Source organism: Ylistrum balloti, unplaced genomic scaffold (assembly GCF_031769215.1).
Source record: "Ylistrum balloti isolate Yb309-2 unplaced genomic scaffold, AGI_CSIRO_Ybal_v1 Utg370010, whole genome shotgun sequence".
NCBI lineage: Eukaryota > Metazoa > Mollusca > Bivalvia > Pectinida > Pectinidae > Ylistrum > Ylistrum balloti.
In genome coordinates, this window is record NW_026782083.1 from 2,432,340 (window position 1) to 2,451,197 (window position 18,858).

Below are 18,858 nucleotides of genomic sequence, written 5' to 3' on the forward strand. Positions count from 1 at the left end.
ACGTGATAAATTACAAATTTTGTCACTCAGATACAAAAACCACTACACTTTTTGGACAATTTGATATTTCTTTTGTCTTAGGTGTGTGACATACCGAATTATTGAATTTGTGAAATAAACATCATGTTACATAGAAACTCCTGTGATATCCTTTGTTCTATTTACCTATACATGGGCGACTGTTTACCTCGTACACTTACATCTGGTAAACACGACTGATAATGCAAGTGCAGTGCTGAATAGAGCATAATTTTAGAGTCACATCCATAAGAATGAAGGCCATATTTGAAAAGAGAAAAATGCAGAGTTTACCATAGGTATACCTCACCTCAAGTTTAAAAACATGACAATCTCTCAATAAAAGGTATATAGAATTGTTTCTTCTGTTTATGAGATGGGTAGACAATGGCAATATTGTCATGACAATCAAATATTAGTTCCTAAAACATTAAAACATTTTCTGAATGTAATATGATTAGTGTTTTCTGAATGTAGTAAATATCGTTGAACGATATTAATATCGCAATTGCTCAAAGAACTCTTTCGTTATTTTTGAGATTGATCAGTCCAGGGGTTACTTGAGTTATTTGTGGAACTGGGGTTATATTGCCGGCAGAATTTTTTTCATTTTTGTAGCCTTGACCGATCAGTCCAGGAGGAACTTGAGTTATTTGTGGAACTGGGGTTATATTGCCGGCAGAATTTTTTTCATTTTTGTAGCCTTGACCGATCAGTCCAGGAGGAACTTGAGTTATTTAGTGGAACTGGGGTTATATTGTCGGCAGAATTTTTGGATTTTTGTAGCCTTGACTGATCAGTCCACGGGGAACTTGAGTTATTTAGTGGAACTGGGGTTATATTGTCGGCAGAATTTGTTTTTATTTTTGTAGCCTTGACCTAAGCAGACATTTCCTCTTTCTAGTAATAGTGATATTGTCCTTCAACCTTTCATATCAAAAAGCAGTCACAGGCAGGCTGTGTCTGTAGGGAAGGACTGAGTGAAGTTTGTGTTTATTCAGTCTAAGGGATCTTGAAATATTGGCCAGAAACAAATTTTCTATTTATAGTAACAGTGACCTTGCCTTTTATCTTTTAATCCCAAAAGCAATCCGAAGCAATCGGATTGAGTAATGACATTTGAAATTTCATCTACAATTTCAGACATTTTGATTTACAAAAAGTATTAAGCACTGGTCGAAAGTTTAGTGCATTAGAACCATTTTGACCTCAACCCTTTTTACCAATCATCAGGTTCTGTATCTTAATCTTATATCATATGAAACTAACACTTAGCTTCACAGCTGTAAACAAAATGCAATGAATAAGATTTCAGATGAAAAATCAGTACCCATGAACATTTCACATTAAAAAAGTATGCCTAACCTTGATAATATCCATTTGTGTACATCCACTAAATCAATAATTATCCCACATAGAAATAGCATGACTTAATATTTTCTTACAACATGAGGGATGAGGACTTGTATGTTATAATATCACAGGGTCCTGTAACAATGTTTCTGGGGGATGAGGGCTTGTACAACATACTATCACAGGGGCCTGTAACAATGTTTCTAGGGGATGAGGCCTTGTTTGTTATACTATCACAGGGACCTGTTATAATGTTTCTGGGGGATGAGGACTTGTATATTATACTATCACAGGGGCCTGGTATAATGTTTCTAGGGGATGAGGACTTGTATGTTATAATATCACAGGGGCCTGTAATGTTTCTGGGGGATGAGGATTTGTATGGTATACTATCACAAGGGCCTGTAACAATGTTTCTGGGGGATGAGGACTTGTATGTTATACTATCACAGGGGCCTGTAACAATGTTTCTGGGAGGATGAGGACTTGTATGTTATACTATCACAGGGGCCTGTAATGTTTCTGGGGGATGAGGAATTGTATGTTATACTATCACAGGGGCCTGTTATAATGTTTCTGGGGGATGAGGACTTGTATGTTATACTATACTTTATGAAGGGTGTCAATGAAATACCAGAGAGGTATTCACCACCCTCAGAAAATCTGCCAGTATTCTGCCTGTAAGTAACAAAATGATCACAAATAAATTATGTATGAGAAAAAAATATGACTTAAAATACTTAAGACTTAATTTATGCAACTTTTGCTCATTATGAATGTGAAATAAGATTGGCGAATTCCCCAATGTAGCTATACCTCTCCGCTGCAATCCAGGTCCAGTAAGGCTTCCACACTTCTCAGGCCTCTGCATGGTTGCTACTCTTTATTTCTGCTCTGCTCTTGACTCTGCCTGGTGGCTACTCATTGTTATCTCACTTCTTGAGCCCCTGCCTGGTGGCTACTCCTTGTTTGCCTCCTGGTGGCTACTCATTGTTATCTCACTTCTTGAGCCCCTGCCTGGTGGCTACTCCTTGTTTGCCTCCTGGTGGCTACTCAATGTTATCTCACTGCTTGAGCCCCTGCCTGGTGGCTACTCCTTGTTTGTTTCCTGGTGGCTACTCAATGTTATCTCACTGCTTGAGCCCCTGCCTGGTGGCTACTCCTTGTTTGCTTCCTGGTGGCTGCTAATTGTTATCTCACTTCTCGAGCCCCTGCCTGGTGACTACTCAATGTTATCTCACTGCTTGAGCCCCTGCCTGGTGGCTACTCCTTGTTTGCTTCCTGGTGGCTACTCATTGTTATCTCACATCTGGAGCCCCTGCCTGGTGGCTACTCAATGTTATCTCACTTATCGAGCCCCTGCCTGGTGGCTACTCTCTGTTTTCTTCCTGGTGGCTCCTCATTGTTATCTCACTTCTTGAGCCCCTGCCTGGTGGCTACTCCTTGATTGCTTCCTGGTGGCTGCTAATTGTTATCTCACTTCTCGAGCCCCTGCCTGGTGACTACTCAATGTTATCTCACTGCTTGAGCCCCTGCCTGGTGGCTACTCCTTGTTTGCTTCCTGGTGGCTGCTAATTGTTATCTCACTTCTCGAGCCCCTGCCAGGTGGCTACTCCTTGTTTGCTTCCTGGCGGCTACTAATAGTTATCTCACTTCTCGAGCCCCTGCCAGGTGGCTACTCCTTGTTGCTTCCTGATGGCTACTAATTGTTATCTCACTTCTCGAGCCCCTGCCTCATTGCTACTCGTTGTTTGCTTCCTGGTGGCTACTCCTTGTTATCTCACTTCTCGAGCCCCTGCCTGGTGGCTACTTCCAGTTTTCTTCCTGGTGGCTACTAATTGTTATCTCACTTCTCGAGCCCCTGCCAGGTGGCTACTCCTTGTTGCTTCCTGGTGGCTACTAATTGTTATCTCACTTCTCGAGCCCCTGCCAGGTGGCTACTCCTTGTTTGCTTCCTGGTGGCTACTAATTGTTATCTCACTTCTCGAGCCCCTGCCAGGTGGCTACTCCTTGTTTGCTTCCTGGCGGCTACTAATAGTTATCTCACTTCTCGAGCCCCTGCCTCATTGCTACTCGTTGTTTGCTTCCTGGTGGCTACTCCTTGTTATCTCACTTCTCGAGCCCCTGCCTGGTGGCTACTTCCAGTTTTCTTCCTGGTGGCTACTAATTGTTATCTCACTTCTCGAGCCCCTGCCAGGTGGCTACTCCTTGTTGCTTCCTGGTGGCTACTAATTGTTATCTCACTTCTCGAGCCCCTGCCAGGTGGCTACTCCTTGTTTGCTTCCTGGTGGCTACTAATTGTTATCTCACTTCTAGAGCCCCTGCCAGGTGGCTACTCCTTGTTTGCTTCCTGGCGGCTACTAATAGTTATCTCACTTCTCGAGCCCCTGCCAGGTGGCTACTCCTTGTTTGCTTCCTGGTGGCTACTAATAGTTATCTCACTTCTCGAGCCCCTGCCAGGTGGCTACTCCTTGTTTGCTTCCTGGTGGCTACTAATTGTTATCTCACTTCTCGAGCCCCTGCCAGGTGGCTACTCCTTGTTTGCTTCCTGGTGGCTGCTAATTGTTATCTCACTTCTCGAGCCCCTGCCAGGTGGCTACTCCTTGTTTGCTTCCTGGTGGCTACTAATTGTTATCTCACTTATTGAGCCCCTACCTGGTAGCTACTCTTTGTTTTTACATTTATCTTGCCACTGCCTGGTTATTTATCTTTCTTTCCACACTTCTTAGGTCCCACTTGTTTACTACTCCTTGGTTTCACTCTTCTCAGGCTTCCGCCTGACTGCTACTCTATGTTTCCACTTCTCAGGCCCCTGCTCCTAGCACACAGGCTCCATTTTAAGAGGCATAATGAAATTATTCAATTAAAAATCAGTGTTGGTTTCTACAACATCTTGGTCTAGAGGAGAAGTGTTTTGGAATAGCAGTGAACTCAACTTTCCCCTTTGAGCTCTGTTAATATGTAAGACCCCTTTGTGGATTGAACTATATAACTTACAATTTATTTCCTCAGTAAGTTAATTAAATAAATTACTGAAGTTCTGCTGAAAAGATTTTGGCGATTTCTCAGAGGCCCAAAATGTGAAAATGTCGATGGAAGTCATATGATGGTCATTGCAGGAAAGAGGTAGATAAAAAAGAATCATATGATGTGATCAAGAAACCTAAAATATGTCAGGTGACTAAGTTGTTAAAGTATTAACACTAGACTGGTGGATATGATGTAAAACTACAGTGGCCTCAACCAGGTAAGAAGGACTTAGATACGATGTACTGAAACAAAGTTATCACAGAGACGACATCCCATCCTCACCCCTCATATGGTAGGGTCCATTACCATAAAGATTGAAAAATAAGTTGACGTATATAAGGCAACCAAAAAACTTGAGAAAAGTAGACTTACCATTGTCAGAGAATGCAATTACGACTGGCAAAGCATGGTCTGATGCAAGGTAGCCACAGTCTGTGTAATAGGTGATCTTCACACCATTGAGGACTCCAGTATCGGAACATCCAACCTACAACATTGGAACACCACTGACATAGTAAAACAAATCACCCACAATGTTAATTGGATTAAAAATGTGAAAAAAAAAATTCACTTCAACATCAAACAAATTATCTAAAATTTAAAACCACTTAGAGTAATGACAATTAATCTTGAAAAAATTTAACAAAAATACCAGAACAACAAGAGTGTCGCGGAAACAATATACGCCGCCACAAAATATAAAGAGCAAGATTGGTCCTTTTAATTATCGCTTTTAACACGTCTGTATACATAAGCTCAAAATGAAGTCTGTGAGACCAGTTAGCTTAGCTGGAAGAGACAGGGGCCTGAGATCATGGTTGGCATAAATCTTACAAAAATCAAAGAACCGAAAATTACCCCTTCATGCACATCTACCCATTGTAGTTGTAACATTGAGCAAGTTTTGTGAAAATCTGATGATTAGTTTAGGAGGAGTCGCGTTCACAAGAAATGGACGTACAGATGGACGTCCGGAGGTATGTACAGCCGGCAGCGTATAAAAAGTAATTTATAAATATCAGTTTTGTAAACTGCTGACAGATGGCCTATTATTGGCAATTTGATTTTCAAGACGAAAATTCTTTGTCAAGGCCCAGAATTGTTAGTAGGTAGGATATGCGATCTCATACAAAATGAATATAAGTTAACATCTCCAAATTGTAATGACAATTTTTTCTGAAGTTCTTTTACCCACCTTGTATTTATCATATCTGTACAAAACATTTTCACCTTCAGTTTTCCTCACTTCTTTACCCTACTTGTATATTATTACAGTAGTAGTTTGTCATCAGGATTTTACCAGTTGTTTGTCAAGAAACGTTTTACCTGTAGCTTGCCAGGAGACTTCTTTTTAACCTGTAGTCAATCATCAGACTTTCACCAGTAATTTGTCAAGAGTTTGCCAGGAGACTTTTTAACCCACCTGATAGTTTGCCATGAATGGGAATCTTTTGCCCATGGTTTCCATGTTTGTATGAAACTCCATGTTCATCCTCACAGGCCTTCAACATAAATAATTTATGGTAAAAACATTGTTACAGATTAAGGTATGCCTTTACAACAAAAATAAGAAAAATACCAATCTTAATACTTCTTGTGTATGTGCAAAAAAAGTCGCTATATCATTATTGCTATTATATACCTTTAAAGAATACATCTTTAAACAATAAACTGTACATTACACCACTTCACTGAGTGATGACCCCACTATGTCTTATTTACCTATAAAAATGATCAGTCTCCTATATGTACATCCCTTTACTTTGACAACCTTACCTGTTAGTCACATGTGCAGCTAAGCCAACGGCAGCTGACACCATAGCATTCCTGCTAATTTTGGCTCCGTAAGCACCCCCAAGTCGCTTAGTCCGCACAGTAATTCTGTAAAAAAAAAAAACCCTAAGGTATAATGTCAGTTTCATGCTGTTTGTATCTCTTTTTTGATTCAAAACCTGATTACATGTTTCTTGTTATCACCATCATGGATACGATATTAAGTGTCTGTGCCATTGTTTACGTTTCTTCTTTCTGTTAATGAGATGTTTTCTGAGTTGTATCTTTAATCTAGGGCATTACAAAATAAGACTCGAGTTACAATTCACACAAGGAAAGCAGATAAACACTTGAGAGTTCTAAATACCCTAAATAAAAGTGTAAGATTTAAGCCTTAGTGATGGGAGAGTTCTAGACGAGTGTCTATATAGGTTGATCACTACATTTCAAATTACAATACTGAATGTAATGTATATTTCATAATCAATAATGCTATTTTAAACACATGGTAACACATAAAAATTGATTTTGCACATTTTGTTTTACAAAAAAACCCACTATTTCCTGCTCTCCCCACCCCATCCCCCCAATACATAATGTACAACTTCCTGTTAGTCCAGAGTTTTACCTGCTTTCATAACATCCCAATACCATGGCAACAGCCCTCTGGTTCAAATCTGTCCATTGTGTGCTTGCATCTAACTCAATTCCATCTTCTGTGGGGGTAGCTATGCTCACCTGTACCAAACAATAAATTTTACTCCAATTCACAATAAAACAATATATATTCTTTATGTCTTGGCAATATGTTACACAGACCTTAGTTACACAGTCTTTAGTTACACGAACAGTTACATTCCTTAGTAACATTGTCCTTAGTTTTATATATATAGTTATGGAGTCCTGGCTTTATGGTTAGACTCTTTATAACATAACTTAATGACACAGGTGTTTCATTAGATAATATCTTGTTACAAAACCCTTAGTTACACAGTCCATTTACATTAAACTGACATTGACAATCAAGATACGAAAAGAGCACTTTCCATTTCTTTAATGACAATATATACCTGAGTTTCCATATGGAAGTGGTACTGAGCTCCACAGCTGATGGAACCTTGGATCTTCTGAGGAGATTTTGAAATAGCTCCTGTAACAGTTGATACACAAACCTCTTATTTTGTGTTATTTGTGAAAAAATAAGAAAAATTGGGAATATTTTCCCAGTATTCAAGAATTTAGTAAAGGCACAGGCAGCAATGAAATTCATGAAAAACAAAAGGCCCAATTGGCCTGCATTGCTCACCTTGTATTCAATGTTTTTCACAAAAATATTATCACTTAATATCATTGACATTCATCCCTGATTCAAGACCACATTTTAAAACAAGAGGCCCATGGGCCTTAACGGTCATCTGACATAAAATACAAGATTTCAAATTTTGAACTTGAGAAGAAGTCGAAAATTTGTTTTCAAGATGGCGGTCATGGCGGCCATGTTGGATTTCGGACCAACCCGAAATTAACAAACTTTGGTCAGGATCATGTCACAATCACTTCAGGTAAGTTTCAGCTCAATGGGACATGTAGAAGAAGTTGAAAATGTTTACGACACTAGACAAAATGCGATCCCAATAGAAAAAAGAAATTGATGCTTGTCACCTTGAATATGGGTCAACATAATTTCTTTTCATATCATTTGCTGGGCTTCAACCAAGGAACTTACCATCCATATTGTCAGGCTAGATCCCAGGTACTAAACTACCAAATGTCAAAATTCCAGTTCTTTGGGTTAATCAGACAGTCATTTAAAGGTTTGAACAAATTTCACTCATGTGAGAAGATGATGTAAGACAGACACTATACCATGGCATATTCTCATTTGGCTTTTAGGGCCAGGTGAGCTATAAACACTGCTTACCTTCAGCATCCCCTACAGTAAATTCTGGGGTCAGTCCAGGATGGATAGATTTCTTGGCGATAGCATCTCCCATAGTAAGAATAGGAGGCTGTATGTTGGTGTAGTTGACCTTCACCTTATTGGCTGCTGATCGAGCTGTATCCTCATCCTCTATATTCATGAAATGAAAAAAAGGATTTAGCCAAAAATATTAATAAATAAAACCCTTAAATGCCATTATTTCTATGAAGGACAGTTACTGTCTTGTTAAACAATATCATCAGGGAACTTAAACTTTTAGATAATATTGTCATCAAAAAGGGCTCTAACTGCTTACTGATATTATCATGAGAGACCTAGAGCCTTTTGTGTATTATGTCATAACAAACCTAAAGCAGTATCTCTTTTATAATATGATTACCAAAGAACAAAGGTTACAACTGCTGTACAATGTCGTCATAAAAAACCCAAGGGCCATAACTCCTGATTTATAATGTAGTTACAGGGTGAAGTCAATAACTCTAGATTAATATAATCAGGGCTCTCACACCCCATTTTGGGACTGGCGCCTGGGGCCCTTAGAATTGGGGAAAATATCAGCATTATCCTGTAACTGTAAAATACTATTCTGAAAAACCAAGAGTCATAGTTCATGTATAAAAGATTATCATACTATAAACTATCAAGAACCATAACTCATGTATACTAGATAATAATACTATTAAATACTACCATGGCCATAACTCATGTATACTACATAATAGTTCCCTCCTAACTCATGTATTGTCATAAACAAGTTTCATAACTCACCCATAAAACATAACAGACCAGGGGAAATAACTCTTATACCATTTTGTTGTAAATGTGCAAATGTTTTACGAAGTGGTAATTCTCATGTATACATAATATATACCTGGTGATAAGATCAAGTCTGGTAACAACAATAAATGTGATAACATTGTCCTTTGGCAAGATTTAGTGTAGGAAATATATGGCTAGAGACTCACCTGCAATAATCAGACCAAGAGGTTGACCAGAAAAGGACACTTGACCACTGCAGAACAGCTGAAACAAAAACCTTTCCCATTACCATAAAAGGAAAATATACATGTTCACGTAATACATAGTTTATGAAGTTAATTTAGTCAATTTAGTGTTGAGGGAAATAGCCATCTTTCTATGTTCTTTAAATGTGGGATCTTTTCCCCTTTTGTTCTCTTCTTTCCTTTGTTTTTGTCCTCAATTATACGAAAGTTGAACATTCCTCTTTAGAAATAGCTATAATAATCTTTAACTGTCAAATCCAAAATGGTTGCCTGCCGGCCACTTTGATTTTCTGATCAGTCCAAAATTCAAAAGGCACAAATAAACACCAAGGGGAACATACATATGGCATTTAAAAAAGACCTATTCAGCACTTCTCAAGGATTTTTTTCATTGTCGAAATTCAAGATAGCCACTTTGCTTTTTTGATCAGTCTGGGAATGATGATCCTGTCCTTACCTCCTCTGGAAATGGTGATATGGACTGTATCCTTCACCCTGTCCTTACCTCCTCTGGAAATGGTGTTATGGACTGTACTTTCCATACTGTACTTACCTCCTCTGGAAATGGTGATATGGACAGGATCCTTCACCCTGTCCTTACCAGTTCAGAGAATGGTGTTATGGACTGTACCCTCCATACTGTACTTACCTCCTCTGGGAACTCTGCTGTGGGATAACAATTGTTCACTCCAGGAATGTCCTTGGCTTCCAAGAATTTCACCACACCAGGAGTATTCTAGAGTATATCAATTTAAAAATCAATGAGTAATCTTGTCTATCAAATCAAATATTACAATAAGTCATAACTTCAATTTTATGAGATTGAGTGTTTGGTCTTTTTTTTGGTGTATTTATCAAATGTTTCAATATCATTTAAAAATAAAGAAGACCTGACCAGTGCTTCTGTGGCATCCATGCTTTGTAGAGTGGCATTAGCTACAGTGCTGCAAACGAAGGCAGCATGAAGCTCCTGGGGCTTGCTGGGAAGGTCGTTTATATACATAGCTTTCCCTGAGGTCTGTAAAATATTAAAAAATCTCTACACTGTTTGCATCATTCAGAAAAAATATTTCTCTAATCAACCAAAGTTATATGAGGTCTCAGGAAGTCTACGTTCTTCTATCCAAGGAAGATCTATAGTCTACTTTCGAGGATTAAGAACTAAGAGTACCCCTTAGGCAGCCCAAAACTAAATGCAAAAGTCACTATATAACACTTTAGAAAGTAAAAATATTGGACCTACTTTATTTAAACAGTCATATAACTGTTTTGTAGTTAGCAATATTTTCAAAGTCATATTTAAAATATACGAAAATCAAAAAAATTTTGACACATTTTAACAAAGCTACCCTTATAAATGATTTCTGGCATACCTGGTTGAGGGCTAAGACTTTAGTCATTGGCTGTGTAAGTGGCCACTCCATAGGTTTGGTGTCATAGCTCTGTTGTCCCGTAGACAAAGGCCTAAGTAGAGCTTTAGCTCCTGTCTTCAGTCTGGTGGGGGCCGCATCTCCCAAAACGTCCAACACAAACTGGATACATAGTCAGTTTACTATTAATAGTTCATGTTCATATAGCATTTAATAACACAAACTGGTATATCAGGTAAGATGCTACAAGTGGAAAGATCAAAAGACTGACTAATTGATGGGCATCATACATCTGCGTATTTTAAGACATTATTTTAAAGCACTGTAAAACAGGCACAAATGTCCCATTCCAACATCTATTACAAAGGAGAGTAAACGAGAGAAACTTTGAGGTTTACTATCATAGTATGTCTGTAAGTTTTCATCAGTATATTTGATGTCGAACCTAACTATATGTATTTCTCCAGCAAAATTCTCCAACAAAATGCACAGGGCAAATCAGATAAGGTCGGAAGAAAATAACAGCTCTTTGTACTTTAATGGTGACTAATGTTGGAATACCAACAAACTAGAGGGATTACATGTGACTTCAGTTAGTGGACTTTGACCAGATCCAAGTACTGCTGCCATTACAACATCTGACTAAAATAAAGATTAAAAAAATCTGGCAAAAACTCAGCAACTGACTGTTGAAAAACGATCAATTACAGCAAAATATGAAGAAGAAAAATCAAGACAGTTTAGGATTTCCATAACTTACTCTGTAAAAGTAAGACAGGGCCAGATTCTTCCTGTAGGCAGCGCTAGCTGCCCTCAAGTCAGTGGTGTCAGGGACCACTTCTGCAGACAGGGTCATCAGTGCCCCTGTGGGAGACAGGTCAATGGTTATCATAGAAAACAAAGATAACACCAACATCAATAAATTTTGTTAAATACTAAGCAGAGGTTTTCCATTATTCAACATTTCATCTCCCTATAATTCTCAAGATTAGAGAATGTTTTGGTAAAATAAGTAGTCATCAGGTGACAAGGCTGTGTTACCTTTAAATACTTCTGGGTCGGTCAGCTGCTTCCCCATCAAGAATGTCTCTGTATTTGTAGCATGGTTCTGTAACATAATGTAGGATACCTATAGCATAGGTCAAAGCTCTGACTAAAGTTACATACAATCACCTAATGTAGGATACCTATAGCATAGGTCAAAGCTCTGACTAAAGTTACATACAATCACCTAATGTAGGATATCTATAGCATAGGTCAAAGCTCTGACTAAAGTTACATACAATCACCTAATGTAGGATACCTATAGCATAGGTCAAAGCTCTGACTAAAGTTACATACAATCACCTAATGTAGGATACCTATAGCATAGGTCAAAGCTCTGACTAAAGTTACATACAATCACCTAATGTAGGATACATATAGCATAGGTCAAAGCTCTGACTAAAGTTACATACAATCACCTAATGTAGGATACCTATAGCATAGGTCAAAGCTCTGACCAAAGTTACATACAATCACCTAATGTAGGATACCTATAGCATAGGTCAAAGCTCTGACTAAAGTTACATACAATCACCTAATGTAGGATACATATAGCATAGGTCAAAGCTCTGACTAAAGTTACATACAATCACCTAATGTAGGATACCTATAGCATAGGTCAAAGCTCTGACCAAAGTTACATACAATCACCTAATGTAGGATACCTATAGCATAGGTCAAAGCTCTGACTAAAGTTACATACAATCACCAATAATGAAACATATAAAAAGAAAGGAATTAAAATTACTAAATTATATAGCAATGGTGAAAATGTATACCAACAATTAGTGTGTATTCATAGATGGCAAAAACATAGAGAATATATATTACTGGGCTGTATGCACAGTGCGAAATCATCTGTGTTGTCATTGCCACGGAGATATTAGTGAAACAGAGCTGTTCCGAATGTCAATTCAAGTTCCCAGCAAACTGCTGGGCTGTGGAAAACCCCTATGTATATGTGGTACAACTACCCACACGAGACATGACTGTAAGATCTTAAACTATATACTATGATAAACAACTTTTACAGCCTTAGATATAATTAGAAATCTCTACTTACGAATGTAGCACTAATGCCTCCAAATACTAATGTTGGTTTTTCCTTCACTTGGTATTTGTTCTTGCTATCCAATCTCATCCGGATACCAGCATTGACATATGCATGGGCATTCTATGTAAAAATGTGAAGCAAACTTCCTGAAAACATTTTCATTGGGTATCGATTATGTGTTGAAAAAAGCGAGAGAATAAAATGATAACCAGTACACTGTAGCATGGATACACAAATTAAAGCATTTCAAACTGTAATTGGATTGTATAGGTTACAATTGGTTGTTAAGTGCATAGTGACATATCCCATGTTTGTCATCCAGGTGAAGCTACTTTCATCTGCATGAATGAACATATTTGTATTTTGTTATTGACCTGTAGCATAACAGTGATTCTATAAACTATCAATATTTCATTGACATAAGTTTCTTTCTCTGATGTAGAATTCTTTGATTGTCTGAAGCAAATCTGTGAAATATCTTTGGAGATATATTGCTGAACATATAGGGCCTTCGTTTAGTCAGTTCTTACCACCAAAAATCTAAAGATCGTATACTGCAACACAATTAAGATGAACCATCCACTTATGTAAATTTTTTATTTGGTTCTGCTAACTTTGACTCTTTAAAAGTTTTACTTATTTAATTATGAAACAATTTGTCTGAATAGACCAACAACTGTGACCCCACAGTGACTTTTCATGTTCGTCGTTTCTCACCTGCGTCCTCTTAGAGACGTTGTAGGTACGAATGTAGTAGTCCTTGCTGTCGAGGCCTGGTAACATCATACCCACAATCAGCTTACCTGTCATGTCTAGTGACAGGAAGTGAGATATCTGATACATCCCTAGCTGGTTCTGTGACCCATCAGCTACGTACAAAATGAAAGAGTTAGGAAAGGAGTTATATTTAAATTTGAAATAAAATGTAAACACATAACTACATAAAGCATTGATTATGTGTATAAAAGCAGCATGAGTCAGTGAAGGGACCTAACTCCCACACATGAAATAAAATTTACATAGCAAGAAAATTAGTGAAATTAGTGTAAAAGGCTTTGAGTAAAGTGTCTTGTCCAAGGATGTAATCATGACAATACCGGATCGCTTGTAATCTGAGCTTCCTTTGATAACAGGTATAGGTCAAACCACACATCTCAGATCTTCATCAGAGAAACACAGACTGCCTTGGGTAGGGGTCTGACCATACGTCTATCTTCACTCCAGAAACACAGACTGCCTTGGGTAGGGGTCAGAACCTGCATCTATCTTCACTCAATTAAATACAGACTGCTTTGGGTAGGGGTCCGACCATATGTCTATCTTCACTCAAGAAACACAGACTGCCTTAGGTAGGGGTCAGACCATACATCTATCTTCACTCAAGAAACACATACTGCCTTGGGTAGGGGTCTGACCATACATCTATCTTCACTCAAGAAACACAGACTGCCTTGGGTAGGGGTCAGAACCTGCATCTATCTTCACTCAAGAAACACAGACTACCTTAGGTAGGGGTCAGACCATACATCTATCTTCACTCAAGAAACACAGACTGCCTTGGGTAGAGGTCAGACCATATGTCTATCTTCACTCAAGAAACACAGACTGCCTTGTGTAGGGTCAGACCATACATCGATCTCCACTCAAGAAACAGACTGCCTTAGGAAGGGTCAGACCATATGTCTATCTTCACTCAATTAAATACAGACAGCCTTGGGTAGGGGTCAGACCATATGGCTATCTTCACTCAAGAAACACAGACTGCCTTGGGTAGGGTCAGACCTTACATCTATCTTCACTCAAGAAACACAGACTGCCTTGGGTAGGGTCAGACCATATGTCTATCTTCACTCAAGAAACACAGACTGCCTTGGGTGGGGGTCAGACCATACATCTATCTTCACTCAAGAAACACAGAATGCTTTGGGTAGGGGTCCGACCATATGTCTATCTTCACTCCAGAAACACAGACTGCCTTGGGTAGGGGTCAGACCATACGTCTATCTTCATTAAAAAAACAGACTGCCTTGGGTGGGGGTCAGACCATACATCTATCTTCACTCAAGAAACACAGACTACTTTGGGTAGGGCCCGACCATATGTCTATCTTCACTCAAGAAACACAGACTGCCTTGGGTAGGGTCAGACCATATGTCTATCTTCACTCAAGAAACATAGACTGCCTTAAGAAGGGATCAGAACCTACATCTATCTTCACTCAAGAAACACAGACTGCCTTGGGTAGGGGTCAGACCATACATCTATCTTCACTCAAGAAACACAGACTGCCTTAAGAAGAGATCAGAACCTACATCTATCTTCACTCAAGAAACACAGACTGCCTTGGGTAGGGGTCAGACCATACATCTATCTTCACTCAAGAAACACAGACTGCCTTAGGAAGGGATCAGGACCTACATCTATCTTCACTCAAAAAACATTGACTGCCTTGGGTAGGGGTCAGACCTTACATCTATCTTAACCTGACTTTATATTAGGCTGTTGCTCTCCTGACCAAGTTGTGCCCCTCCCCTCTCACCCCATCGCTTCCCCCACCCCTGATTCAGATCTAAAGAAGGTTGGTAGAATTTGACATCTAATCAGCCATGGAACTATTGTCAAAAGATGTCTTTAATATTGGAATATTCTACACTGAAGCTTATGATTTCAGAAGTGACCAAATCAGGTTTTAGGTCTAGATCATATCATATGACCTTAGGTCAAGGGGCACTCTGATCAAAAGTATGGATATTCACAATATAAGATCCTTGTAATAAATTTAAACCAGAAACAGATAACTTGAGTATGTTTCACTTAAATTGTCTGGGCTGTGAGACCTTATGAACTTACTGATGTCTAGTTGTGCCCCAGCAGCTTCTAACATACAGTAAACGTCAGAAGGGAATTCTGGATGTGCATGCTTGAGCATGAGGTTTCCGGCCCAGCAGCCAAGCTGTGAAATAAACAATTTACAGGATGTATATATTCATCTGTCTGTTAATTTTTATCAGGCATTGAAATAATCTTTTGATGAGGAAAATCATTTCTGATCAGATAAGTCTGGTAAAATACTTCGAAATATCCCTGAATTTTTAACTATGACAATGATATTCTGAAGGAAACAAATAGCAACAATAAATCTATTTTTGTGACTTAGACTGCAACAGAACTGAAACTTTCTGAGAAAGAAGAATGATTTAGTAAAGAGAGCCCTGTAGTACCTACATTTCTCACAGAGTGGGCAGCGATGTTCTTAACACGTTCATACAGTGCATCAAAGTAGTATAAGTTAGGCTCACTCTTCCCACGGTAGAATATGTCCTGTAACTGTGTCAATGACAGATTTGCTCCCAGGGTTACATCACTGTCAAACTGTAATATCAAAGGTCAACATTTTAATAAAACTACAGAGATCAAACATCAACATCATCATTGAACTAAAAAGGGTTTAAGGTCAATAACAGCAAAAAGGAAAGCTCACCTTCTATAAGAATGCAAAAATGAAACACAGAATCAAAGGTCAACATCTATAAGACTGTCAAAGTGAAACTAAGGATCAAAGGTCAACATCTATAAGACTGTCAAAGTGAAACTAAGAACCAAAGGTCAACATCTATAAGACTGTCAAAGTGAAATTAAGGATCAAAGGTCAACATCTATAAGACTGTCAAAGTGAAATTAAGAACCAAAGGTCAACATCTATAAGACTGTCAAAGTGAAATTAAGGATCAAAGGTCAACATCTATAAGACTGTCAAAGTGAAATTAAGGATCAAAGGTCAACATCTATAAGACTGTCAAAGTGAAACTAAGAACCAAAGGTCAACATCTATAAGACTGTCAAAATGAAACTAAGGATCAAAGGTCAACATCTATAAGATTGACAAAGTGAAACTAAGGACCAAAGGTCAACATCTATAAGACTGTTAAAGTCAAACTAAGGATCAAAGGTCAACATCTATAAGATTGACAAAGTGAAACTAAGAACAAAGGTCAACATCTATAAGACTGTCAAAGTCAAACTAAGGATCAAAGGTCAACATCTATAAGATTGACAAAGTCAAACTAAGAACCAAAGGTCAACATCTATAAGACTGTCAAAGTGAAACTAAGAACCAAAGGTCAACATCTATAAGACTGTCAAAGTGAAATTAAGGATCAAAGGTCAACATCTATAAGATTGACAAAGTGAAACTAAGGACCAAAGGTCAACATCTATAAGACTGTCAAAGTGAAATTAAGGATCAAAGGTCAACATCTATAAGATTGACAAAGTGAAACTGAGAATCAAAAGTCATTATCTATGAAACTGTCTAAGTGGACAAAACAAAAAACTAAATTAAAGTCAAATGAATTCATTAAAGGACCTGAAATGGTCAAAGGTTACATCAGCACTATCAAACTGTAAAAAGCATAGGTCAATAAGCATTGAATGAAAATGTCAAAGGTTTACAACATTATCAAAGTGAAACTAGAGTTCTTATCTACAGCTCTTAGGTATGTAAAATGTATTTGAAATAAATATCTCCATTTGATCTGAGAGAATACTTACATCTACCACATACATTTCTTGGACATCTCGGAGGTCAATCAAGACTTCAAACATCCACTGACCAAGTTCCAAAAACACACCTGATACAAAAGAAGCTGTCGTTTTAGTAAAATCTTCCAACATCTAATATTTATTTAGAATTAAACAAGAGATCCAAAAAAGATCTTGACACTCACCATCATTTAATCTTTATTTGTTATTTAAAAGATCTTTTCCCTTTTTTTTCCCCCCCACTTACATGACTAATTCTATAAAATCGAAAATTCCTTTTGGAATAGTGATAGGTAACTGTCAAATCCATTCTCTAACCTTCTGTACAAGACATACTGTAGACATACTTGATTTAGTGTTATCAAATTTTAGTGCATTATCATTTTTCAGAATATCAGCACAATGACGAATTAGGGCATTCACCATAATTACTATATAAATGGAATACAGCAACTCCAATTAGCACAATAAAATTTTACCACAATATTTTGTGGTAAAATTTGATTACCACTAGAATATTAACAGTTAAAGGATACAGACAACTGCACTGTTTACCATAAATTATTTTACACTCTATGAAACAGTCTGTGATTAAGGAATACAATACCGTAGCCAGTGTTTCCAAAAACCAGCTTCATCTTCTTTCCTGCTGCTTGCTTCATGGCATCAAAAACCTGTTGTACTGACTTAGGTTTGAACCATTGAGCATCTTTCAATACAATTTGTGTCATCTCCTTATTGTCTGCTGTCTGCTGACTACAATTTCCCTGGCAAGGACCACCTGTTTTTTTACACACTTTACTTAGGGTCCCAATATCCTGGAAAAAGCAAATATACTTCACACTGAAATTAACATTATTTGCATTGAATCCGATTCCTAGTCCTGTACACTTCCTCTGGAGAGCAAATTGTCCTGTTAAAGAAAACTAATGTAAGATTGAATTTACCACATCCTTCCCTGCAGTGACAGTTGAATGACAGACTCATGACAACCAGAGGACTTTTATAGTATACATCCACATACTAAGCAGTGTAAAAAGAAACACTGTTGAGATGTATTTTAAAATAGACTGCTCAAGTCCCTTTCTGAATTTCCTAAATACTAACTTACTTCGTTCCTGAATTTAAAGTGTCTGTATTGTAACACTATTACTTGGAATTAAAATAAAAAACTAAAGCGAAATTCATACCTACATCTTAAGAGCAGTATAAGCTTTCTTAACTTCCCATATTTTTGTTGTTGCTTACCTCAATATCTACAGAGTGGGAATTTTTCTTCTTGTTGAAAGGAGAATCCACAGCAAAAGACTTCATGGCATCCAGTATTGGCCTGTAACCTGTGTAGAAAAGGACATTCTTTTATGTAAAGAAAGATGTGCTTAACCAATACAGTAACCCATTCAATGGTTTTAAGCATCATAGTTGGATGAATGGCCAAAATTTATAATAAAAGCTGAAAAAATTCTCCCCAACCTAGTTGAAAGGTATTTGCTAGTATTAAGGCAGTATGACAGAAACTACAGTGAAATATGAGGCCCACAAAATGATATGGTTTTACAGTGGTGTATGTGATTTTGTACCTGTACATCTGCAGATGACATTATCAAACGCGTCCTCCACCTGCTGCATGGTCACTTGTCCACCATTGTACTCCAGTAGCCTACAAACACATACAGTACCTGCTATACCAACATTAGATATAGGTATACTTCACAGTTCAATCAGTTG

General features: G+C 37.9%; 1 protein-coding gene across 2 annotated transcripts in view; it reads right to left on the reverse strand.

Annotated features, from left to right (window-relative positions):
• Nucleotides 1-18,858, reverse strand: part of LOC132548355 (uncharacterized) — a 43,451-nt gene that overhangs the window by 16,927 nt on the left and 7,666 nt on the right. For both annotated transcript variants that reach the window (XM_060212210.1, XM_060212211.1), the window contains 20 exons: nucleotides 18,711-18,790; nucleotides 18,379-18,467; nucleotides 17,738-17,948; nucleotides 17,140-17,219; nucleotides 15,814-15,960; nucleotides 15,439-15,541; nucleotides 13,306-13,457; nucleotides 12,598-12,708; nucleotides 11,532-11,598; nucleotides 11,251-11,354; nucleotides 10,494-10,652; nucleotides 10,016-10,138; nucleotides 9,770-9,856; nucleotides 9,082-9,139; nucleotides 8,096-8,245; nucleotides 7,245-7,324; nucleotides 6,803-6,912; nucleotides 6,178-6,282; nucleotides 5,825-5,903; nucleotides 4,774-4,888 (listed from right to left, as the gene is read on the reverse strand). In XM_060212210.1, coding sequence (XP_060068193.1) covers nucleotides 4,774-4,888; nucleotides 5,825-5,903; nucleotides 6,178-6,282; nucleotides 6,803-6,912; nucleotides 7,245-7,324; nucleotides 8,096-8,245; nucleotides 9,082-9,139; nucleotides 9,770-9,856; nucleotides 10,016-10,138; nucleotides 10,494-10,652; nucleotides 11,251-11,354; nucleotides 11,532-11,598; nucleotides 12,598-12,708; nucleotides 13,306-13,457; nucleotides 15,439-15,541; nucleotides 15,814-15,960; nucleotides 17,140-17,219; nucleotides 17,738-17,948; nucleotides 18,379-18,467; nucleotides 18,711-18,790 — 2,210 coding nt within the window. The remainder of the gene's footprint in view (nucleotides 1-4,773; nucleotides 4,889-5,824; nucleotides 5,904-6,177; nucleotides 6,283-6,802; nucleotides 6,913-7,244; nucleotides 7,325-8,095; nucleotides 8,246-9,081; nucleotides 9,140-9,769; nucleotides 9,857-10,015; nucleotides 10,139-10,493; nucleotides 10,653-11,250; nucleotides 11,355-11,531; nucleotides 11,599-12,597; nucleotides 12,709-13,305; nucleotides 13,458-15,438; nucleotides 15,542-15,813; nucleotides 15,961-17,139; nucleotides 17,220-17,737; nucleotides 17,949-18,378; nucleotides 18,468-18,710; nucleotides 18,791-18,858) is intronic.